This window comes from Salvelinus namaycush, chromosome 39 (genome assembly GCF_016432855.1).
Source record: "Salvelinus namaycush isolate Seneca chromosome 39, SaNama_1.0, whole genome shotgun sequence".
Lineage (NCBI taxonomy): Eukaryota > Metazoa > Chordata > Actinopteri > Salmoniformes > Salmonidae > Salvelinus > Salvelinus namaycush.
In genome coordinates this window covers 19,098,454-19,114,471 of record NC_052345.1, presented here as the reverse complement: position 1 = coordinate 19,114,471, position 16,018 = coordinate 19,098,454, and the positions used below count along the sequence as shown (strand labels likewise).

Here is a 16,018-nt window from a genome sequence, read left to right as displayed (position 1 = left end):
CTTGATTTAATGGTATTTTCCCACCAAGGTCAAAATAACTCTAAAATTGGGAAAATGATAATACCCTTTTTGTGTGAGGTTTATTTTTTTAATTCCTGGAATTTGCCTGTTCAGGTGGGATGGAGTTTTTGGCCCACTGCATGACATCACAATCCAATCTGATTATTCTGACCAATAACCCATTCACAAAAATGGTTAGCTCCTACAGACATTGAATCTGTCTGGCTGGGGCTTTCTATATAAAGCAGGCATTGAGATCAGAGTGTATTAGGTGTTATTTTAAATTTGAAGACTGCTTGGGAGCTTTAATGTCTTTAAAGCAGAAAGTCTATTTTATGGCTTCACTTCTAACCCCCATTGCCCTTCTGTAAATAAGCAAGACTATCAAGCATAGATTCAAATGAAAGTTCTGTTTGAGGCACTCTATTCGTCAACAATTGATTCAATCTTGTATGACTTGTAGGAAATTATTTAACTTGACATTTTCTAATAGTTGGTTTGAAACCAAATCATACTCTCTATTTTGATAATTGCTGCTGAGTTGCCATGTATGGTGAAGGGGGGTGCCAAAAGGTGTAGGATGGGGGGGAGGCTGATGCTAGATCTGTACCTAGGGGAAACATCCTGGAGAGCCGGAAAACAGAAACTAAACATGAAGCATGATAGTCCTAACTAGCCTGAAATCCAAACTGATGTTCATCAGTTTGTATTGCAGTCTAGGTTCTCACTGAAGACCAAAACTTGCCGGTAGCTTAAAGCTAAAATACTGGTATGCTGTTTGAATGGAGTGCTTTTACATGCAACGAGAGTGTGTAGTCTTTATATTGAAGATATGTTATTTATATTAATATACTTAAATTAAGTCTGAGTTGTGCAATAAAGTGGTACTTCTGCTAAATTAATTCCAAGAGCACAAATCTAACAATGGATGAAAGGGTGATTCTAAAATGAGTTTATGATTAATAGAATGGAGGTTGGGGCGTCTGAGATTTTGACCCTTTTATCAAAGGGGTTCATCACCAGCTCTATAGCTCAACTAGTAGTATAATAAAACAAGGCACTGGAATATTACATGTGTCATTTGGCAATATGTAAACATGGACTGGACTAGTTCTCAATGTTACATCAAAAAAGAGGATATTGTTAATTAAAAAGCAATGTTTCCTCCTGTAGGCATTTTGGTAAATGAACTGAAGGGAACCATGATGCAAGGGAACTTAAGGTGCACACTAGTGTGTGTCTGTTTTGTAGATATTTGTTTACTGCTGACATTTGCCCTAAAAGAAGAGTACCATATTTCCCTGCAGCACAATCTTTATTCTGGTTTAAAAAACTACATACATTATCATTAGCAAACATAACCATTGACAGAAACAATTTTCTTCATTTTAAACATATGGCCTCAAAGTGCACATTTCCATCAGTCTGGGGCTTAATTTCGATTTTCAAACTGTGATTTGTTCTTGAGAAGGAAGGCTGCTAAGAATTCAATAGGATTTGTAGGTCTGAAAGAGAAGACAAAATGGAGAAAGGCACATCTTTAAAGTCTATTAGCTTGACAATTACTTGCTACTCAAATGCTCTTCCCTTTTCATTGTACTGCCTGTTCAATGCATTTTTTACAAATGCATTTCCAAGCATGTCACACAGAAATGTGAATGGAAAAAAATCTGAGCCCCTGCACATACCTTTCCTTGGCCAGCACAGATAAGCCTTGAAGAAGAATTGGCACCACTGTCTGATCCAAATATGCCCTGGTGGGGAGCGACTGCAGATCCACCTTCTGTTTGGAGACCTTCTCTGTGTTGGCTTTCTCGTTTTCCACTATTCTCTACACAATGAGGTGGTGAAAGAGGAAGCAGAGATACAGAAATGTCACAAGTTACTGCTACTCACGCCACTATCCATGTATGCGTCTTAAAAGTGTACTCAGAATTGCAATCTCATGCAATGTAGCCTAACCAATTTGTACCAAAAAGCATAGGCTTCACACATTAGTGCCTGCTATGCTAGAGAGCTGTGCATACATTGCTTGTTCAGTAGACAATCAAGGTTACCACAATGCAGTGTGATAGTTTGAGTCTTTGAAATGGACCCCTTTTCATGGACATAATTTTCTGAAAGGCACAATAATCATATTGATGGTCATACCTGGATGTTTTCTGTCAGTCCATATTCAGAATGGGGGTTTTCAGCAATCTGAAAAGGAGCAGAAATTAGTCTAACTATAAAACACGACATTTAAATGAAGAGAACCACTTCAAATCCCTAACTACATCTGTATTAGACTTACTGGAGTGTTCCCCTCCATAGATTGGTCTGCGTCTGTGTGATCTGAGAGAAACATACATTGTCAGCTAACATTACTACATTCTAGGCAATTCACTCTGGCTATCTACTCCGATTTCAGAGCGCAGAATAACTGATGAATTTACGAACGCTCAACACCTGTTGAATATGGCCAGTGTCAGCAAAAATAGGCAAAAAAGCTTAATTAAATTGTTGCCAGCAGCACAGTTGCAGTCACCAACGCTCTGGATAACATGAAAACAGCCTAACCAGCTCTGCTAGGTCAAGTCAAATGGCCAGAGTGAGGTATTCTCTCATTTATGTCTGGAAGTAGCTAGCTACCTTTAGCCAGTTAGCTTGGGTGATTGACTGCCGTTGTGAGGTCGGATCAACCTTACTCCTACACAGCCCTTCTGTAAATAGCACACCCAACTACCTCATCCCCATATTGTTATTTTTTTTGGTTTCTATTTTGTACCCCAGTATCTCTACTTGCACATCATCTGCACATCTATCACTCCAATGTTAATGCTAAATTGTAATTATTTCACCTCTATGGCCTATTTATTGCCTTACCTCCCCAATCTTACTACATTTGCACACACTGTACATCGATTTTTCTATTTTGTTAGTGACTGTACGTTTGTTTATCCCATGTGTAACTGTGTTGTTTTTGTCGCACTGCTTTGCTTTATCTTGGCCAGGTCTCAGTTGTAAATGAGAACTTGTTCTCAACTGGCCTGCCTGATTAAATAAAGGGGACATTTAACAAATAAAAAACTCCTCGGCCAGAGCGTCCAGTGTGCGCTCTAAACGCCCTGCGAAACGCTCAGAATTTACGAACACCGAGAGCGCATACTGGCACTCCAGAGTGAATTTACGAACGCACCCGAAGAGGAGAGTCAGTCGGTTAACGTAAATGTCTTCAGAATCATTCGGAGACAGATCAGAAACAATATCAAAATGTCAACAACCGCAAGGACGGTGGTTCTGTCATCGTTTATCTATAACGTAAGATACACACACTTACTCCAGACTAAGTCCAGGTAGATGACTAGTAACATAGCATTACCATCCATTCTTAAAAGCCAAAGAAGGTACCCTACAGGCGGGATAGCTACAGTAACGTTAAATGAATTCTAGAGGCGGGTAAAGTAACGTTACTTTAGCTTGTTGGCTAGCTAACGTTATCATGTTAGCAACGACCTTCCACCGTGAACCAAGGACTTACCGAGAGATCAGATTGGATTAAACCAATTGTTGGGGTATAAGAAATATTTCAAGCTAAATGTATCCCTAAAATTGACTACAATTACAATATAACTCGCCGATAAACGAACATTTCACTTACCGTCCGCCATGTTTGTTGTTAGTATTTACGCAATGTGGGTGGTCTCTACGTAAACTCTTGTTTGCAGTTACGTACTTTCTATGATAGGACAAGAGGGCGCGTGCCCCTCCTCTCTTACCCTTTTGTTCGTTCGGTAACCGCCCCGTCCAATTTGATCAACATTTGGACCACCATGTCGGAGAATATGTGGCAACTGTAGACGCTGCAAAAGTTGAGGCAACCCAAGCAAAAGGCAAAATCGTTATGTAATGGATACGATAGCAAGTCGTCGGGTGAATGAGTTCTCCGGGAGGAAGAGGCAGCAGAAAGAAGCGAGGCCCTACAGGGTCCCCGCCCGACGGATGGGACATCTGCGACCAGGTGTCACTACATAAACGAAATGTGTACTACTTCTTCTACCCACTGCTGGCGTTGTTTGCAGTGCTCCGTGTCCTAGTCTTGAATTTTGGCGTACTCTTCGCCTGGCTGTGCGAGCGGATGTCTCGCGCTATGGTTGCGAGACCCAAACAACGGGCAGCAGACGAACACGCGGACAAGCAGGACAGCGCGGTGTGCAAGCAGGACAGCGGCGAGCAGATCCGAAACAGCCACAAACAAGCATTCGAGTACATCTCAGTGGCTCTGAGAATTGACGAGGATGACAAAGGTATTTTTTTCCAGTGTAGTGTGACTGCTATTTGCAGCAGCACCACCGACTGTTGGCTAGCTGGGCTTAAACAGCAGTTGTCAAGTTATCAACTGTCATACACCGATGTGTGGATAATGCAAACAGAGATAACGTTACTACTGTCAATACAGATTGAAACAAAACTGGCTCGATTTAACTAGGCCTATTGATTCAAACGATGGCTCTTAACCCAAACAGCAAAGCAATGGAGCGTGTACAAAATGTATTATGTTCTATATACAAACCGGGAAGTAAAGAAAGAAAGAGAGGTCTGTTTTCTTACTAGTTCAAGTTGTTCAAAGGTGTGGTGTTGATCCCATTATATTTTGTGTATTTATGGCGCTTTCCATAGAAACCACCACCGTTTTTATAATGTCATCATGCAGACAAAGGGAGAACAGTTGTTCTGTCAATGACATTCAGTATGCAATCACATAGAGATATTAGCTTATTGGACCCCAGATACATGTCTGTCCATTATACCACCACACTATTACTACAATGGCTTAATGTTGAGCCAGTTGACAGTGTTATGCAGACTGTTCAATATGGCTAGGAGAAGGTGCCTGCCTACTCAACCTAGGTCTCAGACTGGCTGAATGCAGTCAGCCATATGGTGCCCAGGGGCAATATGTTAGTGGCTGAGTGCGGGGGACACCAACTAGTATAACTAGCCTGCATAAATTAAGGTGCCAATGAATGTTTTACAGTTTGTTAACAAAATTAAAGTAACAAAGATGGGCAATACTGTATGGATATGCAAAAAAACAGCACATATATATATATATATACTTGGTCCTCCTTTGTGGCACCGTGCTTTTGAAACCAGGACAGTTTATATTCCCAATATACTGTCCACACACACACACAAGCCTATACAGTACAACAGCAGAGCTACTGCCTATCTGCATGTGCCTTTCTCCAATCTGCGTGATCCCAGGGGATCAATAGACATGTGCTTGGATGATGTGAGCCGACATTAATTGGTATCGTCAGCAGGGAGGAAAATGCCTCAGATTCTCTCTCCTCTCCGAGTTGGCCGTGTCATCATGCATGAGCGAACTGAATTAATCGAGTTCCTCCCTGACTATTTGGGGTGTAATCATTAATCCAAACAGTTGAAAAAAAGGAAGGTTTTGCAACTAAAACAAAAGTTTCTATTGGACAAATTCAGGTAGGTCCCTCCCCATTTCGTTCCGCTTGCGTGCGTTTAAGAAACTCCTTCCCTCAATACACAGGGGCCGGAGCACATAGGAAAACAGTCTACAGTCAGTGCTATGTTTTGAAAGGCTATACTTTCATCATGTTGGCGAGTTTGGTTAGTTAGACCCGTGTTTTCAATGCAAACACACAAAATGTATTGATTATGTTTCTCACAGACTCCTAGGTTTGTCGTAAGCTAACCTCGTCCCCAAGCTATTTTGCACAGTGGTGTCTTGAGAGTCAGGTTATAGATAAGCCAAACCCTTACTTTGCTGAAGGCAGAAATTTAAGACATCTGATCATTTGCTTTAGCATAGTAGTTGGAGTAAAGCTGAGATACTGGAATCCAGCCTAATCTTCCAGCCCTGGAAACCCACACATCTGCATCCTCATCTTCTCTGCCAATGTTCGATTGACCTACTGCACTGGCTGGAGCGACGTGCCAAGGGGCTTACTGTACTCTACCACTATACTGGCTCAGGTTTAGCCTAGTGCACACAGTCACACCAGTCCCAAACAATTTCAGACATTCAGGGGTTGACTGGATATTGTATATCAAATCGTATTTGTCACATGCGCCGAATACAACAGGTGTAGACCTTACAGTGAAATGCTTATTCCAAGTCCTTAACCAAAAATATTTTAAGAAGTTAAGAAAAAGTGATAAGTAAAAAATAATTTAAAAAGCAGCAGTAAAATAACAACAGCGAGGCTATATACAAGGGGTACCGGTACAGAGTCAATGTGCGGAGGCACCGGTTAGTCGAAGTAATTGAGGTAATATGTACATGTAGGTAGAGTTAAAGTGACTATCCATAGATAACAACCAGAGAGTAGCAGCAGTGTAAAAGAGCGTTCTGGGTAGCCCTTTGATAAGCTGTTCAGGAGTCTTATGGCTTGGGGGGATAGAAGCCTTTTGGACTTAGACTTGGCGCTCCGGTACCGCTTGCCATGCGGTAACAGAGAGAACAGTCTATGACTAAGGTGGCTGGAGTCTGACAATTTTTAGGGCCTTCCTCCGACACCGCCTGGTATAGAGGTCCTCGATGGCAGGAAGCTTGGCCCCAGTGATGTACTGGGCCGTACGCACTACCCTCTGTAGTGCCTTGCGGTCGGAGGCCGAGCAGTTGCCATACCAGGAGGTGATGCAACCAGACAGGATGCTCTCGATGGTGCAGCTGTAGAACCTTTTGAGGATCTGAGGACCCATGCCAAATCTTTTCAGTCTCCTGAGGGGGAATAGGTTTTGTCGTGCCCTCTTCACGATTGTCTTGGTGTGTTTGGACCATGAGGCTGTCTATAGCCCTGTCCCTATAGGCTGTCTCATCGTTGTCGGTGATCAGGCCTACCACTGTTGTGTCATCGGCAAACTTGATGATGGTGTTGGAGTCGTGCCTGGCCATGCAGTCATGAGTGAACAGGGAGTACAGGAGGGGACTGAGCACGCACCCTCAAGGGGCCCCTGTGTTGAGGATCAGCGTGGCGGATGTGTTGTTACCTACCCTTATCACCTGGGGGCGGCCTGTCAGGAAGTTCAGGATCCAGTTGCAGAGGGAGGTGTTTAGTCCCAGGGTCATTAGCTTAGTGATGAGCTTTCTGGGCACTATGGTGTTGAACGCTGAGCTGTAGTCAATGAATAGTATTCTCACATACAGTTGAAGTCTGAAGTTTACATACACCTTAGCCAAATAAATTTAAACTCAGTTTTTCACAATTCCTGACATTTTATCCTTGTAAAAATCCCCTGTCTTAGGTCGGTTAGGATCACCACTTTATTTTAAGAATGTGAAATGTCAGAAGATTAGTGGAGAGAATGATTTATTTCAGCTTTTATTTCTTTCATCACATTCCCAGTGGGTCAGAAGTTTACATACACTCAATTATATTTGGTAGCATTGCCTTTAAATAGTTTAACTTGGGTCAAAAGTTTTGGGTAGCCTTCCACAAGCTTCCTACAATAAGTTGGGTGAATTTCGGCCCATTCCTCCTGACAGAGCTGGTTGCTCGCACACACTTTTTCAGTTCTGCCCACAAATTCTCTATAGGATTGAGGTCAGGGCTTTGTGATGGCCACTCCAATACCTTAACTTTGTTGTCCTTAAGCCATTTTGACACAACTTTGGAAGTATGCTTGGGGTCATTGTCCATTTGGAAGACCCATTTGCGACCAAGCTTTAGCTTCCTGACTGATGTCCTGAGATGTTGCTTCAATATATCCACATCATTTTCTTTCCTCATGATGCCATCTATTTTGTGAAGTGAATCAGTCCCTCCTGCAGCAAAGCACCCCCACAACATGATGCTGCCGCTCCCGTGCTTCACGATTGGGATGGTGTTCTTGGGCTTGCAAGCCTCCCCCGTTTTCCTCCAAACATAACAATGGTCAATATGGCCAAACAGTTCTATTTTTGTTTCAGCAGACCAGAGGATATTTCTCCAAAAAGTACAATCTTTGTCCCCATGTGCAGCTGCAAACCGTAGTCTGACTTTGTTATGGCGGTTTTGGAGCAGTGGCTTCTTCCTTGCTGAGCGGCCTTTCAGGTTATGTCGATATAGGACTTGTTTTCTGTGGACATAGATACTTTTGTACCTGTGTCCTCCAGCATCTTCACAAGGTCCTTTGCTGTTGTTCTGGGATTGATTTGCACTTTTCCCAACAAAGTACATTCATCTCAAGGAGTCAGAACGCGTCTCCTTCCTGAGCGGTATGACGGCTGCGTGGTCCCATGGTGTTTATACTTGCCTACAATTGTTTATACCGATGAACGTGGTACCTTCAGGCATTTGGAAATTGCTCCCAAGGATGAACCAGACTTGTGGAGGTCTACAATTTTTTTTTCTGAGGTTTTGTCTGATTTCTTTTGATTGTCCCACAATGTCAAGCAAAGAGGCACCGAGTTTGAAGGTAGGCCTTGAAATACATCCACAGGTACACCTCCAATTGACTCAAATGATGTCAATTAGCCTATCAGCTTCTAAAGCCATGACATAATTTTCTGGAATGTTCAAAGCTGATAAAAGGCACAGTCAACTTAGTGTATGTAAACTTCTGACCCACTGGAATTGTGATACAGTGAATTATAAGTGAAAGAATCTGTCTGTAAACAATTGTTGGAAAAATTAATTGTGTCTTGCACAAAGTAGTTGTCCTAACCGACTTACAAGAAATTTGTGGAGTGGTTGGAAAACGAGTTTTAATGACTCCAACCTAAGTGTATGTTAACTTCCAACTTCAACTGTACGTGATCGTAGTTCGTCTATTTTATTTACCATTGATTGTATGCTGGCTAATAGGACCAATGGTAAAGAGAGATTACCCGCTTGGCGTCAGATCCTTAAAAGGCAGCCAGATCTTCGTCCCTTATAGCTCTGTCTCTTTCTCCTGCGAATGACGGGGATGAGGGTCTTGTCGGGCTTCTGAAGTAAATCCTTCCCGTCTGACTCATTGAAGAAAAATATTCCTCCAGTACGGGGTGAGTAATAACACACAGTGGCAGAAACATTATGTACAAAATAAGTGTCAAATAACACACACAGCATAGGTTAGGAGATCGTAAAACCGCAGCCATGTCCTCCGGTGCCATTATGCAGAGTATATTTCTACCACTGTTTTTTGGAGTTGGCCTGTACTGTAGTGTAGAAAGCCTCGTGCTCTTTTTCAACCAGGCCCCTCCCATATTAGACATCCCGTTTCCCTGTGTAGCACCATTGTGATGGGATGGGGAGAGAAAATGCTTTTGGCATCACGGATCAAAGGGCCTGGTTGAGGGCCTTGGACTCTTTTGTACGCTTTGCTCTCCCTCTGGGAGTGTGGAGAATGCCATCACTTTGAATAGGAATCCCCCAGTATGCCACACTGTTGGCCCACATCTTTTGAAAAAATGACTGGGTTATCGAAATCTAGGTTATTCTCACTGAAAGATGGGGCATTCCCAGTCCCTGTTTTGCTCTATCTAAATGTCCTACTTTGTTTTTATCATGGTTGGACATTAGCTTATATGTGGAATTAGATCTGGAATTGTTTCTTATCTTATCTTGACCTTTTCAATGAAGGCTAAGCCTATATCACATCCCTCTATTTATTTGCAATTAAAGGCTCTGGCCTATATCTTGGCCCTAAGTAACCTAAACCGGTAGAGATGAGTGGTGGTTTGAAGTGAAAGTCAAATCCACCTTATTTATATATTGAAATGGGGAGGGCCGGAGTGGCAGCTATCATTGTCCTTAAATGGCTAGACAGGATACAATGACATTTCTCATATTGCTAAGATCCTAATAGAAGCAATACATCGATCAGGGCATGCAACGTAATTTAAAAAAATAAAATAATAATTGAAATGGAAAAACTAAAATCAACAATTCTTATGACAATTCCTCCCAGTTTCAGGCAGTTATTCAGTTTAGTGCCTAATGAACGCAACTCGGCTGAACCCAGTAGAATGTTAGGGTCTGTCTGCCTGCCTTGGGGATTAGGGAGCCCCTGTCTCAATAATACTCAGAATCACTCATAAGGAGTGGATATGCTGTATGTTCCCACAGCTATGAAAATCAGTCCCATGACTTAACACTGCTCCAGGCCAGAGGGGTTTAAGAGACCGGGTCAGTCATGTGAAATGATTCATTATACTTCACTTCATTATGGCTTATGCACTGATTGATCCGTGAGTCTCTGTACCCTTGTTTGAGGTCATGATTGACTGTCTGTCATGCACATTTTATTTTTTTACTACTCTTCCAATGCCTCTTGAGATGCTATACCTTTAGGCAACACATAAAGCATGTAAAATATGTAGCCTAATGCATGGCAAATGTGTATTGTACACTAAAGGATGCTTAGCCTACTGCCTACTAAAAGTACTAAATATCTCGCCCTTTTACATTGACTTTTGTTGGATCTTATTTGACTGTGAGCAATTTTCTTTGTATGTACGCTAACCTCAAATTGCTTTTTTCTGTGCCAGTCTGACTGTCCCGACTTGTGGTTTGTGTGTTACTAGTGCACAAGGAACAGGCAGTCCAGTGGTACAAACGTGGAATCGCAGAGCTCGAGAGGGGCATCGCGATCGAGGTAGCTGAAAACGGTGAGTTGACTGTGCATGCTTTTGCATTCCCTAGGACCTATAGTGCAGATTTCCTGAACAACTCTGTTCCTGGAGAGCTAGTGATATGCAGGGTTTTGTTTCAACCTAGCATTAACACACATGGTTCAGCTAGTCGCGGTCCTGATTTGAAGACCATGCTCAGCTGATTATTGTAAGCACCTAGTGTTTGGCTGCTGGGCTGGAACAAAAACCTGCATACCCAGTAACTATAGGAGTGGAGTTGGAGACCTCTGCTATAGCAACAAACTAAAAATCAGTAGTGGAAAACAAGGATGAAAACTGCTATTTTACTAACAGATTTGTTTTTAATCTCTCTTCTCTTCCAGGCGAGAAATATGAACGTGATAAACGTCTACAGGCCAAGATGATCACCAATCTGATCATGGCAAAGGATCGCCTGGAGCTTTTAGGTGAGAATCAAGCATTTGGACACATTTGCAGGTCTTGCCTTCCGTGTCCACATTGAATACCGCATGGCACCTTCTGAACGGCTACATGCATGTTGATTGTGTGACATTTGTTGCTTTTCACGCTAGCTTAGATACTGTTAGCTTTGTATGGAGCGATTTCAGTGCCGACAGAAACTGTATTTGAATTCCATAATTTTGAATTTGTTTAAGGATATTGCATTTGAATGAAAATACTTTTGAGTTTGTAATGCACAAATTAAATCGTTGGATTCATAAATTGATCTTGAATTTCCAGATTTGAAACTGTATTGAATGAATATTGCATTCATTTTTAATATTCAAATTCAATATTTAAATCAAGTCAAATTTTAATTGTCACATGCTTCGTAAACAGGTGTAGACTAACAGTGAAATGCTTACTTACGGGCCCTTCCCAACAATGAATTGAAGAATAATAGGAAGGGAAAAAAAGTTCAAGGAGGAATAAGTAGACAATGAACACTGATAGCTTGGCTATATACATGGGGTACCAGTACCAAGTGGATGTGCAGGGGTACTAGGAAATTGAGGTAGATACTGTATGTACATATAGGTAAGGGTAAAGTGACTAGGCAACAGGATAGATAAGACAGTAGCAGCAGCGTATGTGATGAGTGTGGAAGTGTGTGGCGAATGTGTGCCTGTGTGTACGTGTGTGTTGGAGTGTCAGTGTCTGAACTGTATGTGTGAGTTTGTGGTTAGAGTCAAAAAGAGTTGGTGCAAAAAGGGTCAATGCCGATAGTCCGGGTAGCTATTTGGTGAACTATTTAGCAGTCTTATGGCTTGGGGGTAGAAGCTCTTCAGGAGTCTTTTGGTCCCAGATTTAGCACTCTGGTACCGTTTGACGTGTGGTAGCAGAGAGAACAGTCTATGACTTGGGTGGCTGGAGTCTTTGACAATTTTTAGGGCCTTCCTTTGAAACCGCCTGGTATAGAGGTCCTGGATAGCAGGGAGTTCGACTCCAGTGATGTACTGGGCCGTACGCACTACCTTCTGTAGCGCCTTGCCATCGGATGCCGATGCAGCCAATCAAGATGCCCACAATATGAGGATCTGAGGACCCATGCCAAGTCTTTTCAGCCTCCTGAGGGAGAAGAGGCATTGTCGTGCCCTCTTCATGACTGTGTTGGTGTGTTTGGACCACGATGTGGACACCGAGAAACTTTAAGCTCTCGACCCGCGCCACTACAGCCCCATGGGGGCTGGTTCGTCCCTCTCTTTTCTGTCGTCCACGATAAAGTCCTCCATGTTGAGGGAGAGGTTGAGGTCCTAGCACCACACTGCCAAGTGTCTGACCTCCCTATAAGCCGTCTCATCGTTGTTGGTGGTCAGGCCCACCTCCGTTTTGTTTGTGGATTAATCATCGGAGTAGAGAAACAAACATTTTTTACTTTATAATTTTTTTGGGGGGGGGGGCTCTGTACTCCAGCACGTTGGGTTTGAAATGATACAGTGACAGAGGTTAAAGTGCACACTGTCAGCTTTAATTTCTTGATATTTTCATCCATATCAGCTGAACCGTTTAGAAATTATAGCGATTTTTGTACGTAGTCGCCCCATTTAAGGGGACCAAAAGTATTGGGACAAATTAACTTATGAAAGTATTTGCTCCCACACAATGACTACAGCAAGCTTGTGACTGTACAAACTTGTTGAATGCATTTGGTGTTTGTTTTGGTTGTTTCTGATGATTTTGTGTCTAACTGTTCTCCTCTACCTTTCCTGGCTGGTTAAGTACCATGATGTTGTCTCTGGTTTTGAATCTGAATTTAGAGAGCTGAATTTTTGTAAACTGAATTTGAATGCATTTGAGAAGTTGAATATATGAAACTTTGATCAACTTTAAATTATAGTTTGTAAACTTGAAACACAATACAATGAATGCAATATTTACCACATTGAAACTGAATGTATAAATATTGCATTTTAAAACTGAATGAAATTATTCATTCCATTTGTGGATTACAAATTCAAAATGATTTAATTAAAATTAAATATCCAAATCCAATACAATTGCTGTTGGCACTGAAATCTCTCCATAGCTTTGTATCTCTTGGGGGGGAAACAACATGTAGGCCTTGTATACAAAACATTTCCATGACAGGTGAATCCAGGTGAAAGCTATGATCCCTTATTGATGTCATCTGTTAAATCCACTTCAGTCAGTGTAGATGAAGGGAGGAGATGGGTTAAAGAAGGATTTTTCAGAGAGACATGGATTGTGTACATGTGCCTTTCAGAGGGTGAATTGGCAAGGCAAAATATTGAAGTGCCTTTGATCGGGGTATTGTAGTAGGTGCCAAGCGCACCGGTTTGAGTGTGTAAAGAACTGCTACATTGCTGTGTTTTTCACTCTCAACATTCTTGTGTGTATCAAGAATGGTTCACCACCCAAGGGACATCCAGCCAATTTGACACAACTGTGGGAAGCATTGGAGTCAACACGGGCTAGCATCCTTGTGGAACGCTTCCGACACCTTGTTGTCCATGCCCTGACAAATTGAGGCGGTTCTGAGGGCAAAAGGGGGTGCAATTCAGTGTATATTCGCATACATACTTTTTGTATTGACATCACTTCCAAATTACAATGTACTTTATGCACCAAAAGGGATTAGGCCCTAAATACTCCAGTACCTTTTTATTAAACCCGTAACGGACACCCCAAAACATGATTTAATCCTTTAAATTACAGAATTAGTCAATTAGGGTAAAAATCCACTCAGTGGTCCCCCAAAGCTGTTTCAGAAGCTTCTCGTCATTCCACAGCTGGCTGCAACATTATCCTGAGTCATGTTCATCAGGCACCAAACCTAAGATAACTAACCTAGACTTGTCCAATAAGAAATGATCATTTTCCTTTTGCTTTGCAGAACGTTTTAAAACATTTCTCTAATGAACAGGACCCTACTCTTGGTGTTTTATTCGTCCTGTTTGGAATTTTTATTTAACCTTTATTTAACTAGGCAAGTCAGTTAAGAACAAATTCTTATTTACAATGACGGCCTACCCCGGCCAACGCTGGGCCAATTGTGCGCCGCCCTATGGGAATCCCAATCACGGCCAGATGTGCTACAGCCTGGATTCGAACCAGGGACTGTAGTGACACCTCTTGCACAGTGCCTTAGACTGCTGCGCCATCTGGAAGCCCATATGGCTGCTATGTTTGGCTTTGCTGCCTAAGACACTGACAATCCTCTCAGCCCTACTCCATATGCCTCTTTTTTTGGATGTGGCATGACAACTTAACTTAGGCACCATCCCAAAACATTGCTGTTTGTCCCCCATTTAAAGAATCGTGGCCCTTATCTTATTTGTTTATTTTAATATAATTTCCTTTTCTTCTCCTTTTCCTTTTCCCTCCCTTCTCCTATTCCCTTTCCAAATTTCGTTTTGTTTTTGTTATTCCTGTTGTATAGCAAAGCTGTGTTCAGGGCCAGCTCAGAGAGACATCTATACAGAGAGCTCAAACCAGTCGTACCATAACGGGCATCTACGCTCAGGTGGGTGCTTACTGGGAATCTGCTTTCAGTTGTCATGACTGGTTTCTTAAAAGTGTTGTTTTCAGGGGTGTCATTGTTCCTCATTCAGGAATTCCAGTTTTTCTGGCTTTATTCTCTTCATACATCATTGAAATTGATCTACCTCCAAACCTACTTTTCCTGTTTGTTCCTATTTCATCTTTGAATGCCTATGTACAGTAAGCTTCCTTCAAGTTAAGTGTTACCGATTTTATTTATTTTACTCTTTCTGCTGCTTTGTCTGTATTTATCAATATGTTCTTCACACTGACACTGATAGCTACCTCAAACTACAGTCATATTTCTCTTCCATAGAAACACTGGCGGGTGTTTATCCAGTGACTACATGGACTTGAAGTTTGAAGTCTGTTGGACCTGTTCAGATTCACACAGTCTAAGACTAAATCAGTTCTGGAGAATCATATGCCTCTACTGAAGGGACATTAGCTCACACGCAGCTTAATTAAATGTCCTGAAACTACCATACTGATAAATCATCGATCATTTATCTAGATTGTTCTAACAGTCTCCTTGCTCTTGGCAGTAAGTGGAGCCGTACCCAAAAAGAGGGACTCCCTGACTACTCACTCCAGTCACTCCCTCCCACGACCAAAGCATACGGCCAAAAAAACCTTGGTGGCAGGCCACGGGGGCCACCAGCGCTCCCCCAGCTTCAGTGGGCCCTCCAGCAGTCACACACAGCACAGACCGGCCCTCCAGTCCAACAGCAACAAGGTGAGACACAGATTGTCTTTCCTCAACTAACTCCACATCTAGCCAAGAGTCCAGGGCCCATATTGATAGTGTCTCAGAGTAGGAATGCTGATCTAGGATCAGTTCCTCCCTGTCAATGTAAATTTGATTAATTATGCTCTAAAAGGAATAACTGATCCTAGACCAGCACTACAGCCATGGACTATAAAATAGCTGGAATAAAAAACCTAATACTAAAAGAACATCTCCAGTCTATATCAATTTTTAATGAAGGGAAGACAAAATTGACAAACTTAAGAAAATAGGAGAATTTCCAATCATCATCACAAGAGATTAGCTTGTTTAAAATCGTAACCAAATCTGAATTCATGGTTATTTTGTCATAGGGTAAAGCGGGCTGTAAACCCACCACCACCACTCCCACATCTATGTCCCCACTGAAGAACAGGGACATGAAGAACTTGAAGAATGTGGACAGCAAGCTTGCCAACCTCATCCTCAGCGAGATCGTAGACAGGTGAAAGACAACGATTTGGAGTGTTCTGTATTATTCACTGGACTTAAAGCATGTGCTTTGCAAGGTATCTCAGTTTGAAACACAGTAGACGTTGACTGCTTGACCTGGGTCGTGTTCAATAGGGCACACTTTTTATAACGTTTTGACACTGAAAAGTCCTGCCTGCCTGTTTCAGTCTGTCTTTGCTGCCTAATTAATACAACCCAGG

The 16,018-nt window shown here is 42.2% G+C and overlaps 2 protein-coding genes across 6 annotated transcripts in view; one reads left to right on the top strand and one right to left on the bottom strand.

Annotated features, from left to right (window-relative positions):
• Positions 1–1,296: 1,296 nt before the first annotated feature.
• LOC120032816 (protein dpy-30 homolog) lies at positions 1,297–3,866 on the bottom strand. 2 transcript variants are annotated; one of them, XM_038979000.1, is made up of 5 exons: positions 3,759–3,866; positions 2,294–2,334; positions 2,152–2,199; positions 1,689–1,831; positions 1,297–1,505 (listed from the first exon to the last, which is right to left on the bottom strand). In XM_038979000.1, the coding sequence occupies exons 2-5, from the start codon at positions 2,309–2,311 to the stop codon at positions 1,433–1,435; spliced, it is 282 nt and encodes a 93-aa protein (XP_038834928.1). In that variant the 5' UTR covers positions 2,312–2,334; positions 3,759–3,866; the 3' UTR covers positions 1,297–1,432. The 2 variants fall into 2 exon arrangements, with proteins under 2 accessions (XP_038834928.1, XP_038834927.1); XM_038978999.1 differs by lacking the exon at positions 3,759–3,866 and adding an exon at positions 3,641–3,728.
• LOC120032815 (spastin-like) overlaps positions 3,618–16,018 on the top strand; it is a 32,000-nt gene continuing 19,599 nt past the window's right edge. Inside the window, exons 1-6 of one of the 4 annotated variants that reach the window (XR_005473856.1) lie at positions 3,618–4,286; positions 10,508–10,591; positions 10,939–11,022; positions 14,478–14,561; positions 15,124–15,314; positions 15,680–15,810. Coding sequence is in view for 2 of the 4 variants with exons in the window: in XM_038978997.1 (XP_038834925.1) it covers positions 3,917–4,286; positions 10,508–10,591; positions 10,939–11,022; positions 14,478–14,561; positions 15,124–15,314; positions 15,680–15,810 (944 nt within the window). In the remaining 2 variants the exon portion in view is untranslated. The remainder of the gene's footprint in view (positions 4,287–10,507; positions 10,592–10,938; positions 11,023–14,477; positions 14,562–15,123; positions 15,315–15,679; positions 15,811–16,018) is intronic. The other 3 variants (XR_005473855.1, XM_038978997.1, XM_038978998.1) reach the window with 3 other exon arrangements.

What these genes read in the sequence shown, in the direction of transcription:
- LOC120032816 (XM_038978999.1), bottom strand. An exon ending in GACTGACAGAAAACATCCAG is followed by an intron (nt 1,832 to 2,151) that starts GTATGACCATCA and finishes CTCATTGTGTAG; the next exon opens with AGAATAGTGGAAAACGAGAA. An exon ending in TCTGTGCTGGCCAAGGAAAG is followed by an intron (nt 1,506 to 1,688) that starts GTATGTGCAGGG and finishes CTTCTCTTTCAG; the next exon opens with ACCTACAAATCCTATTGAAT.